The 24,235-nt window shown below is 47.2% G+C and overlaps 1 protein-coding gene and 1 long non-coding RNA gene across 8 annotated transcripts; one reads left to right on the top strand and one right to left on the bottom strand.

Moving 5' to 3' along the window:
* Window positions 1-374: 374 nt before the first annotated feature.
* LOC116423909 (monocarboxylate transporter 9) lies at window positions 375-22,344 on the bottom strand. 7 transcript variants are annotated; one of them, XR_004234332.2, is made up of 12 exons: window positions 22,087-22,344; window positions 5,937-6,237; window positions 5,716-5,859; window positions 5,439-5,644; window positions 5,097-5,325; window positions 4,546-4,994; window positions 4,236-4,464; window positions 3,992-4,167; window positions 3,694-3,916; window positions 3,366-3,613; window positions 3,012-3,277; window positions 375-2,571 (listed from the first exon to the last, which is right to left on the bottom strand). XR_004234332.2 is itself a non-coding variant. In XM_031969656.2 (11 exons), exons 1-11 carry the CDS (start codon window positions 22,177-22,179, stop codon window positions 3,128-3,130), a joined length of 2,448 nt encoding a protein of 815 aa, XP_031825516.1. In that variant the 5' UTR covers window positions 22,180-22,344; the 3' UTR covers window positions 375-3,127. The 7 variants fall into 7 exon arrangements, 6 of the variants coding, with proteins under 6 accessions (XP_031825516.1, XP_031825517.1, XP_031825520.1 ...); XM_031969656.2 differs by having other exon boundaries at window positions 375-3,277; XM_031969657.2 differs by having other exon boundaries at window positions 375-3,277; window positions 4,546-4,976.
* On the top strand, window positions 9,180-10,942 carry LOC143174814 (uncharacterized). The gene is made up of 2 exons (XR_012999189.1): window positions 9,180-9,286; window positions 10,195-10,942. It is a non-coding gene; the product is annotated as an uncharacterized LOC143174814 (long non-coding RNA).
* Window positions 22,345-24,235: the final 1,891 nt, after the last annotated feature.

Below are 24,235 nucleotides of genomic sequence, written 5' to 3'. Positions count from 1 at the left end.
GTATGTTGATCCTGTACGGCGGGGGCCAAAGCTGTGGACTCGGACGGTCTCTGTGTGCATGAATTTCGAATGGCAACGGAAGAGAACGTGAGATCATTAGGAGCGACGGTGCCGTGATGATGATATTCCAGGCGGCAATAACGCAGACTGGTTCACGTATTACAATGTTTTATTGCTAATAATTCACTGCGCACTGGTGAGTTACAGGCGGCGGAGTAGTTACCGAGAAAGAACGGGAACGGTTCGAGAGAAGAAAAAAAAGGCAGACAGAGAGGGCGCGCGCGATTGAACCCCACTTCTGTCGAGCGCGGACGCCTCGTTATGGGAGCATGGGGGAATCACACACGTAGAGAAATAAACAAGTCGACGCAAAGTTTCAGTAATAAAAATTCATAATTCCTCTTCAATTTCAATAAACGTTCACCTAATACATTTGTCCTTCTTTGTACCATAGCATATAATATATACTTCACGTGTCTTCTGTTTTCTTTTCTCATTCACGTGTGCACAGGATTAGAGTCCATGTGCACGTGTATGTGCACGCGTTGTATGTGTGTGTCTGCGTCTGTATGTATGTATGTATGTTTGTCCGTTGTGTGTGTTACATGTTTTACCGTTTATGTGCATCTCTCTGTATGTGTGTACGTGTGTATGTGTAAGAACGCCTCATACACGCATGCATGCTACTATTTTATGCACACATAACAGAACCACACGCTCTGTGTAATATTTTTTCTTGCTAGAGTCCCGCCTGTGCCAACATACATACATACGAAAAAAACACATGCGCATGCGAAATGCCACATGAACACGCGTGTCGATAATTATCTCTATGCTCTATTATAGTGTGTAACTGCAGGGCTTAAAGCGGCACGCGTGCACACGTTACACACTTCCGGATCAGTAGCATGTATACAGTTCCTTTTCTTTTTTTTTTGCCCTTTTATATTTGACCGGAAACCACAATAAACACGGTTCTCCTGCACAACGATCATTAAGAATAAAAATAAGTGTGTCGTAATAGTTGTACTAAGTAAGTATAGTGTAATAGTAAATAGTAGTGGTAATAGTGATTAGCGGTAGCAGCGATGATAATAGCACTGTTGGTATTCCTTTTTTTTTTCTCTCCTTATCGACTGCAATGGTGCTCTCCTTGTTTCCTTTTCTTCTCCTCCTCCTTCTTCTTCTTCTTCCTTTTTTTTTCGTTTTTCCTACATTGCAACACTGCGTATCGGTAATTGATCATTGCAGCCCATTACCGATGCCGTCGTATATACAATGTATACATACAAGTACAACGCGTTTCTTCGTATGCCGTTTAACAAGATTTACAAGTTCTCCTCTTTTTTTTTTGTCGCTTATGTATATGTATTGTATACTTGTGCGCATAAATATATAAATTTATATGAAGGTATACATATAAATATTCATATATAGATTTATATATTTATACCGATCATAGGCGTGTATGCGTAATTGTAAATAAACGTTACTGTGTATGATCAGACAATGATATTTTTTTCTTTCTCTCTTCGTGTAGGTGTGAGCGTCGTGTACGTGTAATTGATTAGTTACCCGCGAGCGATGAAACTGACACCGCAAACCGCTTCGCGCCGAGCAACGTGTATTAGTCGAGAATTAGTTTGTGTTAATTAATGTGCTCTCGTTTCGCATCGTATTCCCGACAGTCAATTCTGATTAACTATACGAATGGATTAATTCACACAAACTAGCTGGTGTCAGACGATACGCTCTATTCTCCTGTACGCGTTATCAATGAAATTAAATGTTCTCTAACTTGATTCGTTAATATATTAATTAGTCTCTACCTAGCATCGTGTTAATTGTTTCATTAATCAATATATTAATACAGAGGAACCGGCGTGGCGGTTGAGGGGCCTACCACGTTAAACAAAAATCGCTCTCTATTTGCCTAATTCCGAAATTCGTTATACATTATTTTACAATTCTCTATATATTTATTTACAATTCATTTCCGCAACAGCGAATCATCTATCATGTATACGTAACTCTAATCCACATATGTACCGTTTTCTTTCCATTTTCTCTCTCTCTTTCTCTCTCTCTCTCTCTCTCTCTCTCTCTCTCTCGCGCGCACTCTCTCTCTCTCTCTCTCTTTTTCGCCTATATAATATATACATTTGTCGTGTATGCAAGAAAAATATCTCTCTGAATGTAATCAATTGGAATTGTATCTTTGGATTGCGACCAAAAATAGATTTAATTAACAAGTATATCTATAAATATACTGTGTGTTTGTGTTTGTATGTGTGTGTTTGTGTGTATAGGTGGGGTAAGTTCGCGATTAAGGATGGTCGATCGTGAAAGACAATGGCCACGCTTAGAGCTCTACAAAGTCGAATGGCGATGTAAACATGGAAACCAGCTGCAAAAACTCGACACACATTATAGCAAATGCTTCTTCGTTGTTTTCCATACGTAAATCGTACTTCAAAAATATAAGCGAGCGGGTATCCTTAACAGCACTAACGGGGAGAAGATAGAAGAAGGGCGCCAGTTATCGTCGGGTTAAGATTGACCATCCTTAACCTAAATTATAATATACGTATATACATATAGACATATAAATTTATCATCATATAATATCTATGATGAGGATTAATGTTCATCCGATATTACTCGATATGCAAGTGCAAAAGCCTTTTTTTCAATTTTTCAACATTTTTTTTATACTGATCGATTTATACTGATTGATTTAATAAATTCTTCTATCTATCCTCTACTATTGACATAGGCAAATGATTTCTCACCTGATGGTATTTTTTACACCGTCTGTATGTATATATATTTATTTATTTATTCATTTATTTATTCATTTATTTATTTATATTTATATTTGCATAATATATTAGTCTCATAAAAAAAAGAATCAGATATAATTGCAAAAATTCTAAGTACGTCAAAAATACCACCAGGGTGTACTCATTAATTTGTGCTTAATTCCGTCAAAATGTATAACGAAGAAGTACCTTTTTTGTCAGACCTTCTCAAAGCAGCAGCCCTATCACAGTGTGGCTCGGAGGTGAAGGCGATTTTCTCTCTTTCTCTCTCTCTTTCTCTCTCTATCTCCTTAAACGGACCAGACTTATAAAACAGACTCTATTTGCTTAATTTCCTTCTCGGGTGGTTCTTGCGGTGATGGCGCAGTTTCCACGATTTCAGGAATATCATCCTCGTTCTCTTCTTCGATATCTTCGTCGATCGGAGTCAATGTATCTAATATCACAGGCTGAGTCTGAAACAATTATTTTTTCCCCCCTGTTAAATGACGCGACTATGCTCGCTTTTTACTTCGCACGCTTGAGATACGTTCGTGCACGTACCTGCGGCGTTGTGCACCGTTTCATCGCCGGAGCCATAAAACTGGTCACAGTACTCATGAAGAAAAAGAATCCTGCCATGAAGAACGAGATGCTGTAACTTTGTGTCGCGTCGTAAACGGCGCCAGCTAAAGGTGAACCAATGATAGCAGCAGCTCCTCTGAATAAAATTAGAAGGCCGAATGCGTTCGTTAGTTTTTCCAACCCCAAGAGGTCTACCAAAATTATTGACGTCAAGGAAATATATCCAGCTGAAATAGCAAGCGAACGGAAATACGGTTATTATTCGTGGATTCTGATGCGTGCACGATGTAAATGGTAAAATACTCACATATAGCTATGCCGAAAAATATACTCATGATTATGTAAGCCAAGTAGGTATGGCAAAATGGTGTAGCAGCTACGGAAATCGTCGATATAATTAAACAGATATTGTTCAGCAATAAAGAATCAACCTGTGGAAAGTCCGCGATATATCCACAGGCTACACGTCCCACGGTATTTGTGATACCAATAATGGATAGCAAAAAGGACGCAGAATTGCTTTCAATTCCCTGTAAAGTGTACAGGCTTAAATATAATCCATATGAAAAAAGGAATATTTCACGTAGATCTGACGTTCAACTTACATCTAACATTGCAGCGTCCACCAAATACACGAAGGGAACATACAGGCCAGCCATTCCGAACACGTTACTGATACCAATTAATAAAAATACTGGATTCTTCAGTAGAGATACATCCATCATCGTTGCCAAAGCTTCTTTAAACGACTCGGGCAACACCAAACAAGGACATAGTGGTTCTGTAATGTTTGTTTCGTATTATCGAGAAACCGTAAGTTATTCTATACCTTCTTAAACAATCACTCACGTTGAGGGGCTTTTTCGACGTCGGTATCTTTAAGATCGCCGCGAACAGATTTTGGTAAAGAAATGATACTTTGACGATAATTCGCTAGCGACTTTTGACTCTGGTATTCTGGTAAGTTAACTACACTGCCGCTGTAAAAAATGTCCCTCCTCGACAAAGGCCGAATAATCTGTGGCTTTTCCTTTGGAATACTAGATTTACTTGTCGTAAAAGTAATGCTTTCACCATCCTGCGACAAAACGTAAATGGTATAGAATACAATGTATGTACTTCTTACGTATATTTCAAAATTCATTCCAATGAAACGTACATCCACTTCCGCATTATTGTTCCGTGAACCCATCACGCTACTCGTCGAAAGTCTTAGGTGCAAACTTTTCCTGATATCGCCATTAGAGTTCAATGCCGTTCTGGAATTCTTAATCGCGCTAAGACTTGGTTTGTATCTTTCGCCGGTACTGGTTTTGCGAATTCTATCGAAGAAAGGTACAGATCCATTCTTGGGCAAGCCCTGAACGTGTGTTGTAAAAGCAGGCTGCGAAGCATTTCTAGGGATAACTGGTTTGAATTCGCTTTCAGACTTTTCCAATGCATCTTTGGTATCGTCGACGTTTCGTTTACTCTTTGACTTGGTAGAAATATTCTTTAAATCCATACTGCCACTATTACTAGTTGCTCCACTAGAGGAGTGCTCTTGTACTTTGACTTCCGATATAGTGGGGAGGGTTGGCACCGTTGGAACTGGTGTTAAAGGAGTTCCTTTAATATTATGAGTATTGAATGAAGTGGATCTCGAAACAATTTACTTGGACAATTTTTAAATGGATTCGGTCGAATAAGTGTTAGTGAAGATTAGCTTACCAGGCACTAATTGATCTAAATTAAAACTAGAATGAACGCCAGGATCAATGTTAATAGGCATCTTCATCCTTTTCTCCATGGATCCATCAGGCAGTTGTACCATGAAGAAAGAACCGCCGATACTCCCACGCTCCATTTGAAATCTTTTCTCTTCCGCCATTCTTTGCAATAATGGCTTAACAGATGACGGTTTTGGATATTCTAATGGCCTCATCAGCGCACCAAACACCTAAACATTCGTCTGTCATTACTATTCGTTAATCTGTATTTCGTCATCTGTCACTATCGTTAGTATATATATGTGTGTATGTTTTTAATAAGTCAACTTGAGAAGTTACGTACAGCACAGTTTAAAATAAGGCCAGCAAGAATTAAATTTGCTCCTTTCCAACTATATGTTTCTAGTAACATTGTTGCAAGAGGTGCGAACGCGAAAGTGCCAAACCCTGAACCACATACAGCAATGCCTGTAGCTAGAGATCTTTTGGTTTCAAAATAATAACCTACGCAAACTACTGCTGGTAAATATATTAGACCAAATCCAATTCCTAAAAGAAACAATAAGATTAGAATTAGAGACAAGTATAGCTATACGGTAATTCAAGTATATCTGACTCACCTCCCATTACACCATAAGTCATCATAAGCATATTTACACTGGTTGAAAATGTTGAAAGTACAAATGCCGCTGCACCTAAAAAACTTCCAGCCATACATACTGCTCTACATCCATACTTATTTGTTAAAGCACTGACAACAGGTCCTGAAAATAATTAAACCATTTAGATCGAAACATCCATGTAACTGGAAACAAACTGAAGTGATAATGAAGAAATTTACCAGCACTAAGATACATGCCGGATAACAATGAGCCAACCCATGCAGTTTTGCCTTTCCCTTCATCAAAATACTTAACAAATTCTCCCAGAAAAACACCAAATGTATAAGCAATACCATCCACTATCATGTTACACATGAATGATGCAAATACCACAACCCAACCGTATCCACCATCAGGTGGAGGTGGTATATTATGATATTCGCATAACGATCCCCCTTCATCGTCTGGAGATGCTTCATCACCAGCTCCATCGGTACCGGTTAATCTTGCATGCTCTTCCACAGAGTATTCACTTTCCGTCTGTAAAAGGAAAGAGAAGATTAATATCTCCTTCAAATAAATTTCATTATATATTATTATCCCCTGAAGCCAAAACAATCATTGTTTACTACACAGATGGTTTGAGAGAATATTTTTTCTAAGATCCTGTTGCATTGTAGCATTGATATTTGTGTTTGCCTTGAGCAAAGTAGTGGCAGTTCACCTTGAATGATGCAATAAAACACGTCCTTTTATGCTGATGTATAAACACACAGATACATCATAGAGACCTTAACCGATTAATAGATTCTTAGGAGTTCTTACAGGTTTCAGCGAATCATACGTATGAAGATAATGGAGTCAATGCATTCCTTATTAATTTGCAAATATATTACACACAGAGCGATACTGGTCAGGTTATAAAACTCGTGAAATTAAGAAACAAAGCGAATCAACGGAAAACGGCGTTTTGGAAGTTGCCTCTTCAAGCGTAATATGAGAGCGAACGACAACGCCACGATATAAGATGATCTCATAACGCAAACGCAAACAACGAATATTATACGGCTACTGTGGCTAAGCTGATTCCCTGAGGCTACATTTATTTGGAATAAAATAACGCTTCCGTCGAATCTAATAACCAGGAAAACGATATCGATCGCTCGATTAAATCGGTCGTGCTTCCGTAACCGCAAAATTTCCAAGGTAGCTGATTCCATTAAACGGAGTTCAATTTTAACGAGTTCCTTTAGTCTATGTTGTAAAATGTATCAAGCCAAAAGAAAAAAACAACCGCGTTTCTCATTTGCAGACATTTCGGATTAACCGAGGGGCCCGAGCATTGACCTCAAGTGGCGACGCATTAGGGAATTCGACATAGCGATAACGTATGCACCGAAGGCCAAACATGAAATGCTTCTCGATTCGAATAGAAATATTTGTTCGATACAATACCGAATGAAAAGTACTCGTGAGTTATTAAGAAAATATTCTTCGTTGGAAACAAGTATATGAAAATATTTGCGCGCGTCTTTGACACGTTTACGATCAACGATACATATTTTCCTAACATTCTAATCTACAGTCCGATCGTTCAAAAGTAAACCACGCTGTGCATTTAAATATCTAGTCGGTAGTGACTTGGCCGAATGGAAGGAAGGTCAGCCCGATCAGCTGATCCGCTGTCATCATAATCGCAACGACCTTATCCACCGAGTAGAAGCACATTCATCGCCTGTCACAAAATGATCAACGTACCCGATTCCTTTACCGTCAAAGTACTTTTTCCTTATTCGTCAACCTTCGAATTTGTTCATAAAAATATCTTGACCTCGGTGATAGATAGAATCCCAAGGCATCGATACAAAATAAAACCCAACTATACATTAGCATCGCCGTACTCATAGAAAATATCCCAAAGAACACGTGTCCGATTTGAAAATAAATACATTCAAGTACGCGTGGAGTATGAATTCCAGATCGGTAAGGTGCGCGCCACCTAACGTGAAGGCGACGGAACCTCGGCCAGGGAGTATCGTTTTCGACCTTGTTTCCCGTGACGGTGAGTCGGTGGTATTCGCGACGGATGCAAATCGCGGACAAAGGTGAACAGAGTGTCGTGCGTGGAATCCTACACGGAAGAGAGGAGAGCCCGAACATGCGTCGCACACCGCGTGTGGCCCGTTTCGTAGGCCGTGGCCGGCCCCTACGAAAGTGTAAATCACGGGCCGAACTGTCAAGGCTGAGTCACGTGTCGTCCCTGACGAGTAAACGGACGAACGAGAGCGCACCGTGACGTTCGCGGCTAGGCGAATGAGATCACCCGAGGATGAAAGTCGAGGGGCGCGTATTGGTACGGTATACACGCTTAAAAGCGAGCGAGCGAGCGAGCGAGTACGCACGCGGCTAGCAAATAAACACGAATTCCCACGAAACGTACCGTGCTGATCTTCCGCACGCGACGCGAGCCGTACTGGCTGTACTGCGACTTGTTGAGCGACACGCGCGACATTCTACGACCGCCTTAATGTCACACTCTCCGCGGCTCCTTCCGAGCGTGTGTGTCGGGCCTCCGCACACAACCGCGCAAAGTTCTATTTTCGTTGAAGTGCGCGCAGCTGCGCGCTGGTTACGATTCTTCCTCGTTCGTTACTTTTATCCGGCGATCGTTTCCTACCGCTACCGTCGCACGAGCGCACCTTAAACTGCCCCCGTGCGATCGCCCGGCAGTGGAAGACGGTATCAGTCGTCGAAATCCGCTGCCATGTCCTCTCTTGAACTCGCGCGCCCCGTGACAGCCTCTAACGTACTGGCATCGCGCGGGACCCCCCTGCAACCAGCCGCGACTCGCGTGGACCGACGCAACGGCACACCGAGGAACACACGAGAGAGACACCGCGCGCGCGACCGCGACGAGGAAACGGACGGGCGCACAATGGAACCGCGCTCGGACGTGTCGTTTATTATATTCGCTCGAACGCGAGCGAGCGAACGTACGCTTACACCACTATGTTCGCACACACGCGCGCGCACTGACACACGGAGTGACGCTCTTTCCAGCTCAGGTCTCCGACAAGGTCCAGCCGGAGGACGTCAAACGGACACGAACGAGAAGACACTGCGTACCACGGGAAACGATACGACACGCGTGAATTGTCATGACAACTTCGCCGACAGAGAGGCTCGTCTCGTCGTCTCGTACGAGTATGTATGTATAAGCCGTCTGCCGCCACCGTCGCTGCTGCCGCTGCCGCTGCTGCTGCTGCTGCGTACCACTGCGCGCCACTAAGATTCTATTAATACGCGAAATACCGTGGTATAACGTTCTTCCTCGAACTTCCTCGAACAAAGTAACTTTGTTTGCGCTACGCGTGCAACGTCCTTTCTTCTGTCATTGTGCCCGGGAACCCCGGTTCTCGCGCGTCTCGAGCGAACCCGACACAACACGGCGCGCCGAGGTGTCTGTCAATAGTACCGATCGGCCGAGAGCCGTTGACGGTTACGGTAGGGGAACACGCGCGGCGCCTTTGCACGGGTGGGCTCGATCACACTTCGGCTCTGTGTTCCCGGGTGGATGCGACGCACCGTGGTAAGCCCCTCGACTCGATTTTTAAGTGCTCGACGAACAAAAGAACCTGCATCCGAGCAGAGAGACCGCGGAGCCCTCGTTCAAGCGGCACTGACCGTCCGTGCGCGAAAAGTTAACCTATAAATGCGAAGCGTCGCACACGCGTCCCCACCCTGTCACAATTACGTGGCGCGACACCCAGACGATGCGATACGAATCCGTCGTCGTCGTTCATGGCTCCGATAGACACCTTGGATCGTTCAACGGTCGATTATTTTTTTTCCTTGCCGCCTCGCGTTTACGCGCGGCACGTCACGGCGTCGCGAGGTGAAAATCGTGTCGCGTCCAAGGAAAATCGGTTGGCCGGCCGCGAACGCGCGAAACGACGTTATCGATCTCTCGCTGCCGAGACACCGTTTTCGAGGGGCCCGTGCGCTAACGCGCGTGCCAGCCTTTTTTGTTTTGCTTTTTAATATCGAGTGCGAGACGCCCGGAATGATAGACGGTAGACGCGCGAACGTGTTACGTAAACGAAAGCTAGCTGGCATTAAGAAGCACGGATAATGATGTAAACAGTTCGAACGGAACTTCGCCTCGGACCTTTCTACCTCCAACGAAGTAGATTTAAACTTCGAGCTATTTATTCCCATATTCTATACTGGTGGATACTCTCATTTCCGTTTTCTTCCAAAGTAAATTGCTGTAGTAAGGGGAAATATCGAGTTGTGTTTCGAACGAGATTTAACCCTTAGCACTCCACATAGTTCTGTGACGTGTCAGCAACTCCTACCAATTTTGATAGTCCTACTGAAAATTAACAATGTCATAACATTTCTTTCAAACTTTCTATTTTTGGAAAATCTAATAATAAGGTAGTTTTTTTAAAATTCATTAAAATATGTAATATTATTCCTGGTGCAATATTGGAGCCTACAGAGTTCAAAGGGTGAAACGCAACGATGGCAACGTGTCGGATCGCTCTAGAAATGCTAAACTTGAACTCGATGGCGACGATATAGAGGTGCTCATCTGCACAAGGTCAGCGCAAGTTCAAAAGAAGAATAGACGGTTTCCGCGGGATCCGGACGAGGAAAAACGAATATCTTGATTGTTGGATAATCCTACATATGTAATAGGAAAAACATTGTGCGCGTGTGGAGGATAGCTAAGCGTATTCTCGGAAAAAATTGCAGCAGCCGAGCGAGGCGATAAACAACTGCGCGTAACAGATCGATTCGCGTGGGATATGACGGAAGGCGGCCGGATGTTTCGCGCGTTCCGAAAACCCGATGGTCGGCTCGTCGACAAAGGAGTGCAAAAATAAATGGCTCCGTGACATTGCGTTCCATGCAATGCCAAAAACCTTTCCGTTCCCATTCTCCACCGGCCAGTAAGTCAGCTGCATTTATTCCAAGGATTTCAGTTCGCCCGATGAAGAATGGCGTCGCGAGAGACAACAAGCGCGTATCCACGAACACAATCGCCCGGCTCGAAGAGCTGGGACCTTCCTCAAGGCCGTTCGCGGCGGCATCCTCAATCTGAATTATCGCTCGCGATCTTTCATCCGCGTTTTCAGAGAGCCGAATCCAATTACCCTTGCGCCCCGGTGAAACCGGCAGTAATTTATTTCATCCCAAGCGAACAGTCCAACTAAAAATAAATCTGCTTCGACAAACATTATGGTTTCCCGGGTTATAACACTATCCCTTTCCACACTTCGCTTCCATTGCCAAGAAATATTTTAGCTGCGCATTCGAAACACAGAACAAAAGCTTCGGATTATTAACCCTTCGCGCTCGACTATTCTCTGAAGAGGCGTCGGTAATAAAGCTAAAAACCAGTCTTGAGTATCACTTAAATAGAATAACCACACGTTTTCAACGACGTGCCGTTTCAACTGAATAATTACCGTTCGTCCGAAACAATTTCTACGAAAGGGTTGAAAATTAGAAAGTGCTTCGTTAGAAATCGAAACGTTGTTTAAAATAGAAAACAATTCGAGAAGTCTTATATTTTAGAGACGTCTCGTGTTTCGCGAGGAATTCCAAGGAATAAATTCGTTTAACAAACATTTCGTCCGACGTCCAATATTTGATTTAGTGCTCGAAATATTCAACCCCTAAGTTCGGTAGTGAAACTAAAAACTCTAGTCTTGAGAATCACTTAAATAGAATAATTACCGTTCGATCGTCCAAAACAATTTCTAAGAAAGGGTTCAAAATTATAAAGTACTTCGTTAAAAATCGAAACGTTGTTTAAAATAGAAAACAATTTGAGAATTCTCATATCGTATAGAGACGTCTCGTGTTTCGCGAGGAATTCCAAGGAATAAATTCGTTTAACAAACATTTCGTCCGAGGTCCAATATTTGATTTAGTACTCGAAATGTTCGGCCCCCAAGTTCCAGCTCGCTGATCGTATTACGCCGCGGCGACTCGTTTCGACGCACAATCAACCCCTTTGCGATCGCGGCGCGTGCCCGGGTTACCCGTTTCGGGTCGCGGACGGTGTTTACCCGGTTTCCCCGACGGAAAACGCGTCGGCCAGCCGTCGCTCGGCTTCTGTTGCACCGAGAATGATTCACGGCCGAGCGTCGGTTGCGCGGCGGCGGGCTCTCGGGGCGGGTTATTTACTAATGAAGAGTCAGCAGGCAACAGAGAGACTTACGGTAAACGCCTCGACGCGAGCCATAGTCCGACGGTACCGCGGTGGATCGACATTAAACCTGCCACCGGCGGTGGTGGAGACGCGGCCGGCCCCAAACGGCACGGACGGACCAGTTTATGCAATTTTTAGATGCGAACCGTTTCGAAACCGTTTGCCTCACCGTGCAAATATTTGCTGGCAACGCTCGTACTTCACGATGAAAGTGACAATTCCCACAGTGACAGTATCAGCGACCGAGCGGTGTCACGTTCAAGATCGGCCCGGCGAATGGCAATAGGGCTGAAGCCGCGGATACGCTGCCGGATTAGTCGTTTTAACACGTTAAGCGCCACGAAAATCTTAAGCGTTTTCCCATGGAGTTTGTCTTTTGTAGCAAAGAAAAGCAGGAATAGTTATGAACTGTATGGCGTTGCAACGTTTGCACTGTTATCAACTTAGTTGCACATTAAACATTTTTATTTCACATCGGTTGTCTTGTATGTTACGATCGTTTTTTAGTCATTCAGAAGCAGTTAACTGTGAAATTTAGTTGGAAAAACCTCTCGTTCCGCGCAATAAAATAAAAAAATGGAGCGTGGCCTCATCGAACGCAGGACGAATGCACGTAGAGTATACTTTAATGAAAGATCAAAGCGAAACAAAGAAGAATTACATGTTTATGTGAAAAACTAAAGAATTCATTGAAAGAATTAGTATCGTGTCAAGCTTTACGATGACGTGTACTCGTCAAACACAGTTAACTGTTAACGATGATTGAATCGTAGAAGCCGATGCGATTGGTTCAGTCGATTTTGAGATATTCTCTGATTTCTGTAGATTTTGGAACTAATATTCTTTTCAGTGATCGATTCGTTTCTTTGTTTTTTCTAGGAGAAATCCCTGCGTGTATAGCTTCTGAATATGTATAATCATTTTAGATGGAACATTAATTTTCTCAATCTCCGTTTTCTAGACTTAATTGCTGTTAAGTCGTAGAAATGAATGAATAGTAAATTTCAATAACTCGTAGTTTCATAATTCGATGTTAACAAGCTTCAGTTACCGATGATTTCGATAAGAACGCCACCGAATCGCTTTCGCTAAGAACCAGGTGTTTTGACGGCGTATCCGCGGCTGAAGGAGAACTGTTACGCCGGAAATCCGCGATATCGTGACGCGACCCCGCCGGACAAGCTAATAATCGAAAGTCGATGCTTACGCCGTCATGAAAACTGCTCCTGCACGCGAGTCTCGCCGAAATATCTTGCTGCCCTCCACCTGGCGGAAGGCGTTCGATAAAGATCGCGAACGTTGTTGATCGACGAGTTATTTAGTACGCTGATAATATGTACACTGATAATGAATGTATTTTAACAAGAATGTTATTGCAAATCGTCGATTATCCGAGCCAGCGTGGCATCACCGATTCTTGGACACTTCTTATTTTTCTCTGCAATTAATTAACGATAATATAGATCTTAAACTGTTCGATTATAGAAACGATTAGGTTTTCCGAGGATTACTGAAGTTTGGTATTTCTCTAATTAACGAGACGAAATATTGAAACGCTTCTGGTACTCGGTTTTCGTATTCCCTTCTACAAAGAAGATCGCGTCGGTCCATAAATTTCTGTACGCGCGGCGATCGTTGCATTTGCCTTTACCGCCAATTAAAATGTTTTCCGCGTCCACTTAGCGAATAATTATTGCGACGGACGGTCGGTTTGTTTGATCGAACACTTTCCGCCGGGGATAGCATTATCAAGAGCAACGTGGCTACATGGAATCACGGTTAATCGATAGTCATCTAGCTTCTCGTTCGTCTGAGGGAAATCGCCCATGATCGAATTTACAGCGAAGGTACATCAATCGAGAGAGAGAGAGAGAGAGAGGATTAACGTTAGAACTACAGTTCCCTAATTTTGATGTAATTTCAGAAATATCAAGGAAATATACTTCTCTCTTTCTTAACGCGTCACTGACAAAGTGGGACCTCCCATTTCTATCTCGGCTTTTCCACTTTCCTTTTTCTCCCATTTACTCGTCTCCATCGGCTAAGTTCGAGAAGATAAAGATTCGCCGCTATTAAATCATTATTTATGGTTTAAAACGTCCTCCACGCTCGACGGGAGTTTTCATTTGAAAAGGTTACCACGCGAGAAATGCGAGAAATGCGCGGTCAGCGATGCATCGAGATTCGGGACGCATCTTACTTACAATCTTTCACGAAAGCATCTTCGCGATTTCAGCAATGCCGAGGCAACAATTTCGGAACGGCTCGTTTTAACTAGTAGTTAACCCCTTGCCCTATAATAATATGGTGTCACGCTCGCGATGAGAATGTTTCGGTAAGTCTGAATGTTATTCACTTTGTACGAGTATAAATTAATTGTTACTTTCCCGTTACCAACCAACTTTCGGAGTAAGCGTACTACGTAACAAGCATCAAATTCTCTTTTTCTAACGGATATGAATTATTAACTAATTGAAATGATTAAATTTAGAAGCAACTACATTGAAATTTAAACGATTAAGTTTAAAAACAATTGCGCTGAAATGTAGATTACTGAATTAAAATTTCAAGCGATTAAATTAGTTCCATCGAGTACAGTCGTGACAGAAATCATGAGGCAAGGCGTTAATCCGCTGGTTCCTGCGCGGACGGCACACGAGGAACGCGAACTCGAATTAACTCGAATTGCGCACGCACAACGGTTGAATCCACTCGAAGAAATCGGCACACGCGGCAAAAGGGAAAATTACGCCCGGTGGTGCAGGCCGTAGGAGGCTGGAACCGATCGCGAACTGGGCAGAGGCGCGTGGACACGCGAGCTCGGAGCCGTCCTGTGTCGCAACCGCGCGTTCCACGATGCTCGTGTGTCGGGACGAGGCTTATGAATTAATTAGATAATAACTCAGCGACAATTAGAGCCGAAGCAACGGACGAGCGCAATGAAAACACCATCTGCTTCTCATCGCTCGCGGAAAAATTAACGAGCGCGCAACGGAACGGTGCACGCGTAAGCGCCGAGCCGAGCCAATTCGCGGGAATTGACGCGAGACATTCGTTTCTTTTTCTCATTTCGAATACGAGGCACGTTCATTGTAAATTTGAGGCTACATTTGGAAAACATGTATCGTTGTCAAACGGTAACAGATCACAGACGCTAAGCTGGTAAACGGATACGTGCAATCTTCGTTAGGTTTAGAAGGTGGGTTAGAAATGACCGAGGGTCAACGATTTAATACAAGAATCATCGACACCCCGGACTAAAAATATCACAGCCAACCTGTTAACACTTTGACGCCAAGTAAAAGCTCAATCTCGTGTGCAGTTTTCCTAATAATTTCCTAAGTCAAGATTCTCAACGACTGCTCTATTGTCTCTCGTATCTCGTATATCCAAAAGAAAATGAACGTTCGAGTCAACGTAAAAACTGGTGTCGCCGAAAGCGTTAAGCGGATCGAGGCCGCAATAGCGAATCGTTATTTTCCTCGGATCGGCAACGGAGCAATGCATAATCGGCGGAGCATCTGGTTCTCGTCTTTGCGGAAACGTCAGCGGCAGCGGCAGCGACAGCGACGCCTTGAAGTGACTCAGAAAACACAAACGGGCCGCCGATATTTTCCCGGATCGCAGCGGGGCCATTGTTTACGAGCAGGCGAGTTAGCCTCCTCCGCGCTGTCCCAGTTTGCTTAGGACCGCGAGATACTGGTAGCCGTGATAAACGACGCGTGCAGAAAGGAAGAGCAACGTTCCCGCAGAGTTTCGATGAATCACGGCCGGCTCGGTACGCGCGCGTGCACGTACCTTCCCATGTTGGCATGTATGCACGTACACGCGTGCCGATTATCACGACAGCTGCACCGAATTATCGTCGTCGATATTTTCCCGTGGAACTGCTCTTTATTGTAGATCGGGACGGACGCGATCGCTCTCGAGCAACCTTGATACCATCGTCGCGTCGACAATAACCCTCGTGTTGGCAACCGAAACGTCTACAGTGTAGACTCCGCGTGGATCAAAAGTCTAGTATCGCATTTCTGCGAGGATCGTGCGATTCCGCGGTGGAAGAGGGTTTTAGCGGGCACATGTTTGCCCGGTTGCCAACGTAAGGGAGCAATGGACGTTAATGAAGCTTACGAATAATGACGAATAAATAATTGATCGTTGTTTCTGTTATTCAGGTTATTCACGCGAGAATTCGTTATTCTCGGCGTTTAGAACGTTTCAGACCGGGCTGACGACTGGGCAACGCCATTTTTGTTTTCTAGGTTATACGCAGCGTCGCGCAGAAGTTCGCGACGGCCAGTGAAAACCGAGTAAATTCGGTTAGATTGAATTTCTCCGTCGTTCCGCCGTTATTTCGAGTAACTTTTGCCAGCGGACACTGCACGCCAGTTAGCGTTCCGGTCGTGCCCACTCATCGTTGCGCCGGGACTCGATGAAATTTCGTCGCCGCCATGTTTGTGCCATCTACACCGACACTTAACCCATTTTTCACCGTAAGCCCCACTTCAAGGTTTCGAGTATGTACTTCACCGCGAAGATACAGCGATAAAGCCCTACGATGGTGCCCGATCGAGAATCCACGATGGAGCTTCTCCGTTCGGTAATATTTCTTCGTTAGAAATTGTCGTTGAGGATCGCGAAACGGGCCGGGACGAGTCGCGGCGCGCCGACGATAATGTACAGAAGAAGCCGGCCGATAAAGCCGCTGATATCGGAAACGGACGCGTCGGTCGAGGCTAATCGGGCTCGACGGAATTATGAAAATTAACCCGTTTGCACGAGCACCTATCTATCATTAAACGATCCATTTATCAATCTTATTTAAAGACTCGTCATCTTTATTCAACACCTACGATACCGAGTTTCGTAACGAAAGCTTTCAACCGAATTCGACGATTCTAAATGTTATTTCATTAGCATCGATTAAACGTCAATCGCGTATCATCAATCTTCTGTCGCGGTGGACGTAAGCACGGTATAACATTCTTTTCCCCCTCCACCGGATAATTAACGACAAAGTCTCGTCGAGAGGCAAGGGATTAATAAAATTGGAAATAACACAGTCGCGAATTATTCCGCGTTCGGCGGTACAATGTTTGCGGGCTGTTCCCCTCGGCGACGCGAACGAGTTAATCGTGACGATTAATCCGAATATTTGTTTGCACGATTACCCGCGGGTGGGGGGCTAGGACGGTTCATCGATCCCAATTTAATTAATCGTCCCATGTCGACCGTTTAAAAAGGTCTGTCCGCGGTGGCCGAGCATCGAGGCCGAATTGGCTTGCGTCACTCGTAAAGACCCTCGAAAATAGGCGATCGGGTCGCGCCCGTGTTCTTGTTTGCGCGTTTTTTTTTCTCTTTTTCTCTCCTTTCGTCTCTGTTTTTTCATTCTTTTTTTTTCCACTTCGCGTCGGGCCGGCCCGCGGGATAAGAGGAATACTTGGCATCGATACAGAACGATAACGAATCCAACAAACACTCAAAAGATAAGGCGTCGCTCGCACGTAATAAAGTACATCTTAATCCGGAGCTCGGTACGAATCCATTGTAAACTGGCACGTGATACGGGCCGTACGCGACATGAACGCGCCGATGTAACGGCGCCGATATAGGTTACTGCAGGATTCTACGAGACCGCATCGAGGCGATCACGCGGCCCACGAGGAATATCGCGCGCGAATCCACGTTCAACCGGCGGTTAGGCCTACCGTTCGATTGAAATCTGGAAAGTCTTAGGCTCGCCTGTACTAGCTACACGTTGACCAGCCTGCTACGCCCAGCAGCCATTATCGGGAGTTGATGCTCCGCGTCTCGTTTCAACGTTTCCGTTTGCGCTTTCGAGCCTCGCGTTACGATTTTTATGTACTCAGCCCCTTGGCCTATGATTTCTTTCTGAACTCTGATCGATACTACTTTGGCATTAATAATTTATTGGAATTATTTCAATGCTTCCTTTTAAGTATAATAGTTGATTACAGAGGAATAATATTTTGAATTCGAATGAACTAATTTATATATTTGTTGAGTCATGTTGAAAATCTTCACGAGTCTCACTCGTTGTAGGGCAAGGGGTTAGAGGTCTTAGTAGAAGCTGAATTTGTATCGAAGTTTCAAGTAACAGAGGAAAATGAAAACGTTTTAGTTTCTTGTCGTTTCAACGATGTTATACGTTTGCGAGTGTCTCTCAAGATTCCCAAGGAGTTGAAACCCAATTACTACCGAGTCGCATAAGAGAATCGTTTCAATGCGACCGACCATAAAGTAAAAGCCTCCATCAAGGGAAATTCAATTCTACGTCAAGCTTTCGAAGACTAACAAGGAAACCATCGTGTCGATCTTTTACCGCTCGATCAGTTACACCGTTTGTTTGCGACCTCATACTCCAGATATAAAAGTCTGGCAAAAATGGCGACACCTGTTATTAAAGGGTTAATGGCGATCGAAGATAACGCGAATGGACATATTGCTAAAATACTGGTCGTAAGGTCTCACATTTCCAAACGAAATTTGGAAAAATGCAACTCGGTTTAAACTTCGTCGGACAACGTATTTTTCAGGGCTCTTAAAATCAGAGCCTAATCAGAGATATAAACTCCGACAATCGGGTACACGTCGTCTAATCGCGTCAATTAAAATCAGAGCAAACGTTCGCCGAGTGATCTCGAAGAAACTCGAGGTTCGTAAAATCTAGAAGAATGTTTGTAAAATCGACTGGCCCCGTGAGCCCAGCAACGTCGGCGATCGTCGGGCGGACAGCCGTTGCATTATCAGCGGTGCCGTCGGCCAGCCAACACGTAGGCCACTTTCACTCGCGCGTCCCGCGATTAACCCGATCGTATCGCGTGTTTTCTTATTTACCTTGAGATTCCGCGTTAGCCCCGGCCCGGCGTGCACCGCGTCCGCGCGTCACGTGAATCCCCGACGCGAAGGATGCGCGGGAATTTCGTGGCCGGAGCGCAGAAAAAGGAAAGGAGAATCGGGCGAAGAAAAAACGAATGATCCGCGGGTACGCGAACGAGCGAGCGAGCGAATCGTGGAAAAACACGCCCACTAATCAGTCGCCGCCGTTTCGCGGCCGATACCAGTCTAATTTGTGCTAACTCGACACGCCGCGAGCGACGGCTGCTTCGACACCACGTGCCTGCGGCGCCCTGTTCCGTTTCCCGTTGGAAATTCGGACTTAACCCCATGCCCCGTCGTTCACGCCGCTGCGATCGGTGCAACCGTGTACTAGGAGATCGATCGATCGATCGGTTTTCAGTCTTTCTCGGTCAATTTTCTGACTTCTCTAATTCTAGACGCTTTCTCGATCGATTCGCTGTTCGTAGATACGGTCACGATCAATCGAAAGACAACCGAAAACTAGGAGGACACCTCTCGACTATCGCATTTCAATGTTTCATGTATAGATTACGTGCAATACGATCTTGAAGATCGAATTTTATAATTCTACTGTATCAGTTGGTGAACTCGAGGAACCTCTCGAATGGTCAACCGAAAGGCTTCTGCTTAGCGAGAGATTCTACCGCGAGGCGCCGAGCGTATTGGTCCGAGGCAAAGTCGAAGAGCAAAGTGCACAGTGATAGGCATTGTTACGAGTTGAACCTTATTAATGATTACCGAGATCGCCGATACTTATAGCAGTTATCCGCGAAAAGTGATCGACGACCGATACCTTATGACAACCGAGCTTTTACGGGGAAATCCGCGTAACCATTGTCTACCACTTGCTAAGCTGAAGAGTGCAGTCGAGTATAATCTAACTGGTCAGTTTTCATCGTCCCGTTTCCAGTAGAACAAAACTAAATCAAACTTTCGCAAAAACGACTCGTTGTTCCCAATAAACCGTCGCACTTAAGAAAATGGCCAACAAAACGCTGACGAGAAGCATCAAGCAGAAAACAAAGGCAACGAAACGTCCGAAACGGTTCTCGACACGATTAGCTAGCTATCGAATGAATCGCCGTGTTTCGACGGCAGTAACAGGGACATCGTCCCCGATCGCACGGATATCAACATTATAGTCGCGAAACGGAGATAGCGCTGGATAGAAGAACAGTCGACGCATACATACCTTGTTCTTGGGCGACATCGCTAGGCTACAGGGTTTAACGTCCTATCCGAATGAAGATGACGGATCACACCCTCGCCGATGAGCACGGCCGCGCGAGACGTGGGGGTGGAACGAGCGGGCAGAGAAAGACGGAGAGAGGGAGGAAGAGAGAGACGGTGGCGGGACTCGCGCCACCTGAGTGGACAGCGTCCGGCGACGGCACGAAAGACGATGCGATATGAAAATGCGCGCTGCTGAACCACCGGCTGACTTATCGCGACGCGGGCTCCGACGTCCATCCGATTCCCCACTCTGTGGAATCGCCGTCTCACTCCATTTCCCTTGCCGGCTCTTCTCCCGGTGTCCTATCGTGTCTCATTTCGCGTTACACGCTCGCTCCCTCTTTGTTCTACGCCCCCCTCTGGGCTAGGCCTGTCCTCCTCTCGGCCTCTTTTCCTCTCTTTCCGACGAGCGGCGGCAGCAGCCGCGCGCGGGGGGGACGGTGGCTAGCCGTGTCTTCCTTCCGCTACAGATTTCCACGCAGACGGGCATTAGTCACACGAGGAGCAGCGCGGGACACGGAGGCGGACAAAGCGATCTATCGATAGGTACAAAGTTCTAGGCGGCTCGGATCCCGATATTCCGAGTGTGCACGAGATACCGCCGCTCGGATGAGGATCTCCGCGGCGCTGCGAAACGCGGCGACGGAAGCGCCTGTGATAAACCGACTGCGATTCGAGCCGATGTTCCGCGGAACACGGGAATCGATGCTCGTGCCTTCTTTCGCGATTGTCGGGGAGGCACAGGCGGCAGCCAGCTCGCTCGGGAGTCGTTCGAGTCGATTTCGTAATCGCCGGAACGCTGGTTAACTCGGATCGCGAACGTGCTCTTGCGGTTTCCGCGAGGAGATCGAGAAAAGTCGACTTCGCCGAGGCGGCTCTGGCGTTCGCCCTTCGCCGCGTGATCCTCGCGCTCGAGAACCGATGCGACTTGAATCGACCTTTTCCGGGTTATCAGTCTCTTCTATGGGCTTGTGTAGCGGGTTTCAAGAAGATTCGTGCGTTTGATCGTTGTTAAGGGAGAAACGAGGTCGGCTCGGCTAGTTCGATCGCGGTGGAACGTCGGTGGTTGAGATTCGTTGTTGGAAGGGAAGAGAGGAGACGATCAACGAGAGTAAAAGCGGAGTTTAGCAAGGTAGGCACTCGACCGATCGATCGCCTCGTCGATCGCGTGAGTCTCGATGCCAGTCTATATCCACAGCCCTCGTTTCGTGCAACTATTGGGGTCCTACTGTTTTCTTCCGAGTTGTCATGCGACGTGGTTCCGCCGTGGAAGAAGTTCGACGAGCACGGAAACGTTCCCCGACGAATATAGAGTAGGCAACCGTGGCGTTCGGCTCGCCCCACGTTCGCCAGTAGAAGCGGCGACCTCGAATCGAGGTTCCCGAACGGCGACCCTTTCCCATACCTTCCGGTTCATAAGCGGGAAAATCGGGGCCGCTCGATAACCACGCTCGGAATCGGTACCAGAAGTAGAAACCAGGGTAATAGGAATGTACTCTATTCAGAGAATATTCAATGCACGCGCACAGGGGGCGAAGGCAGGGACAGTTCCCACCGAAGAACGTACAACCAGAGTCCAGAAATCCGCGATAGAATGACGCAAACCGCGAAGACAGATCCGAAAATCCTCCTCAAGATGCATAACGGCACAAGCGTCCATTCACTTCGCATATCCCACGTCTGCAACGTCCTCGATCCAACCCTTATACCAATCCTCGAATGATCTTCCAAGATCCATCGTGCAACAAAACGATAAGCGACCATTCACTTAGCTCATCCCCTATTTGCAACACCCCGATCGAACCCTTCTAATCCTCAAAACAGCTTCAAAGATCCATCGTGCAAATGAACAAGTGATCGTTCGCCTTCCTTGCCCTACGTTCGCAGCATCCTCGATCAAACCGTCCCGCTGAATCAGCTGCAAGGACTCACCGTGCGAACGAGCAAAACGATCGTTCGTCCGCAGTTCCGATTCGGACTGTCCGATCGAGGGAGTCGCGCACGCAGAGCAAGAAGCCGCGAACCGCAAGGTAGTGGGCAGGACTTACAACGTTATTGGCCGTGGATTTCGCGTGGATCTGCAGGCCGTCGTCGTCGCCGATCTGCTCGCCGATCTGTTCGCGGCTGCTGGCGGGTCCCATGTCGGCGCCGCGGCGCCCGTCCGTTCGTGTCGGCTTCGCACTGTCCGAAAAGCCACACCGGCGGAGAACCGCGAACGCGAACCGGAGGCGAACGATCCCGGTGCCCGCGTCCCCGGGGACGTAGGAACGGCGCCGAGACCGACGCGATCACCGACGTGCCACCGAGTGCCGGGATGACACACACCACCTCCCACGGGCGGTCCGGTGCGCCCCCTTCCGATTTATAATCCGTCCATCGGCGTGGAAATCGGGATCCCGGGGGTCGAGCGGCCGCTCGACGACAGCTCTCCTTCCGGGCGTAACCGTGGTCCCCGCGGTTAGTCCATCGGCGTGTCGCGTAACAGATCGGTAACGATCCTCCCGCCTGCCCGCCGCGCCGCCCGCCCTCTAGCAGCCGACAGCAAGGATGTCGTCTCCCCTCGGAACGGGGCGGCTCGACGTTTCCCGCACTGGCCAAGGATGACGTCCCTGCGGCGGATCGTCGTCGGCCGACCGGTGGCACACGACGAGGAGGCCGTCACTCGCGACCCGTCCACCGGCTCCACAGAATTCGATTGACGCGTACCCCCGTCCGTAGAGCCCCCTCGTGTCCCCCTGTCCCGCCGGAGTCCGCTCGGGCTGGGAACGGTCCTGCCCGCGCGGCCACGTTCCCGTCGTCTTCCCCCGGCGCCTCGGGGGGGTGGCGAGCAGAGGTTTCCCTTTCGCCGTTCGCGGCACGGTCCGGTGAAAGGTAGGAACGCGAAAATCCCGTCGAGAGAGAGTTCTCTTCTCGCAGACGATCCCGCCGCGGGTGGGTAGCGCCGCGGCGCCCCGGGATCAATAAAACGACCGCCCGGCCGTCGCCTTTCCTAGGTCCTGCCTGCCTGCCTGCCGTGATCTCCCGTTTGCACGACGCCGGACGTCGCGACGTACCCTCCCCCTCCTAGTCCCTGGCGGACCGAGTACCCCCCACGCTCGGCCGCGCCGCCGTTTCTGCCGCCGAGCGGGTTGCATGGAGCAGGCGCGATCTCTCGTCGCGCACGCCCCCACGCGGTCCGCCGCGACGGGCCTGCGCAGGTCGATTATCGACTCGGCCTAGCCGCGTCGGTATTACCATGCGCCTATACCTATCGGCCCTCGTCCCGTGCCTCCCGCTGTCCCTCCTGCGCCGCCGATTCGTCATCGTCGTCATCGTCGTCATTATCTTCTCTCCTTCCACTCCTCTCGCCACTTGTTTCTCCCGATCGCCTGCAGCTCCTTTTGTCTCGTCGGGTGCTAATGCGGAACGGGCCGTGATCCGGGCTCGCGCGTCGCCGCTTCCTTTGTCGACGCTTCTTTTTCTAGGAAGGAGACGATTGATTAGATGCAATAGGTGGATTGCATTCCGCGATTGCCGCTCGACCGTGGCGGGGAAAGAGTCCACCCACGACTCCGACCGTCGGGATGTTTTTGCGTTGCGGTCTGATTGCGTCGGAGCTGCCGCTATAGAGGGGTCCGCCGAATGATTCGCGAGAGCGCCGGAGGCATCGTAGCTTGCTTTTCGTCGGGTTAATCTTGAACGTGCCAGGGGTTCGCTGCTTTCGATTGCTCCGTGACCGTGAGTCGGTCTCTCGGTAATTTGCTGGGTTCGCGGAACGGCGATAAAAGCAGCGAAACACCCACGTGCGCGGGCGTAACGTTGGGGTTGCGGCTCGGGAACCAGTTACCGCAGCGTTCGATGTGGTATCGCGCAACCTTCGAACCCGAAGGCCGACGATCCACGATGAAATTCGGAGTTCCTTCCGACGGCCTGCTGTCCGCGTGCACGTGGGAGCATCGCGATAAGAATAGAATGTACCCGACGATGTGTAAAATTAAACGAATGTTCGGCAGAAAGTGCAACGTCTCCCTTCAAGACATCGATTCGACGAGCTCGACGAGCGCGTAGAAGCGTGAAGATTATTGTTTAACTGCGAAGAACATGCACGCGCTCGATTACACTTCGCTAGCGCGACTTTCCACGTAATCGATTCGGCGCTACTCCATACGCTATTCCGCGCAATTGCTTTTATTTCATAGCTGCATAAAGCAGATCGAT

Source organism: Nomia melanderi, chromosome 8 (genome assembly GCF_051020985.1).
Source record: "Nomia melanderi isolate GNS246 chromosome 8, iyNomMela1, whole genome shotgun sequence".
NCBI classification, from domain to species: domain Eukaryota; kingdom Metazoa; phylum Arthropoda; class Insecta; order Hymenoptera; family Halictidae; genus Nomia; species Nomia melanderi.
The sequence above is the reverse complement of the archived record's forward strand: the minus strand, read 5'-3'. Positions and strand labels throughout refer to the sequence as shown.

What these genes read in the sequence shown, in the direction of transcription:
- LOC116423909 (XM_031969656.2), bottom strand. Translation starts at nt 22,179, where the DNA reads ATGGGACCCGCCAGCAGCCGCGAACAGATCGGCGAGCAGATCGGCGAC. An exon ending in GACTTATGGTGTAATGGGAG is followed by an intron (nt 5,645 to 5,715) that starts GTGAGTCAGATA and finishes TGTTTCTTTTAG; the next exon opens with GAATTGGATTTGGTCTAATA. An exon ending in TGGACGCTGCAATGTTAGAT is followed by an intron (nt 3,917 to 3,991) that starts GTAAGTTGAACG and finishes TACACTTTACAG; the next exon opens with GGAATTGAAAGCAATTCTGC.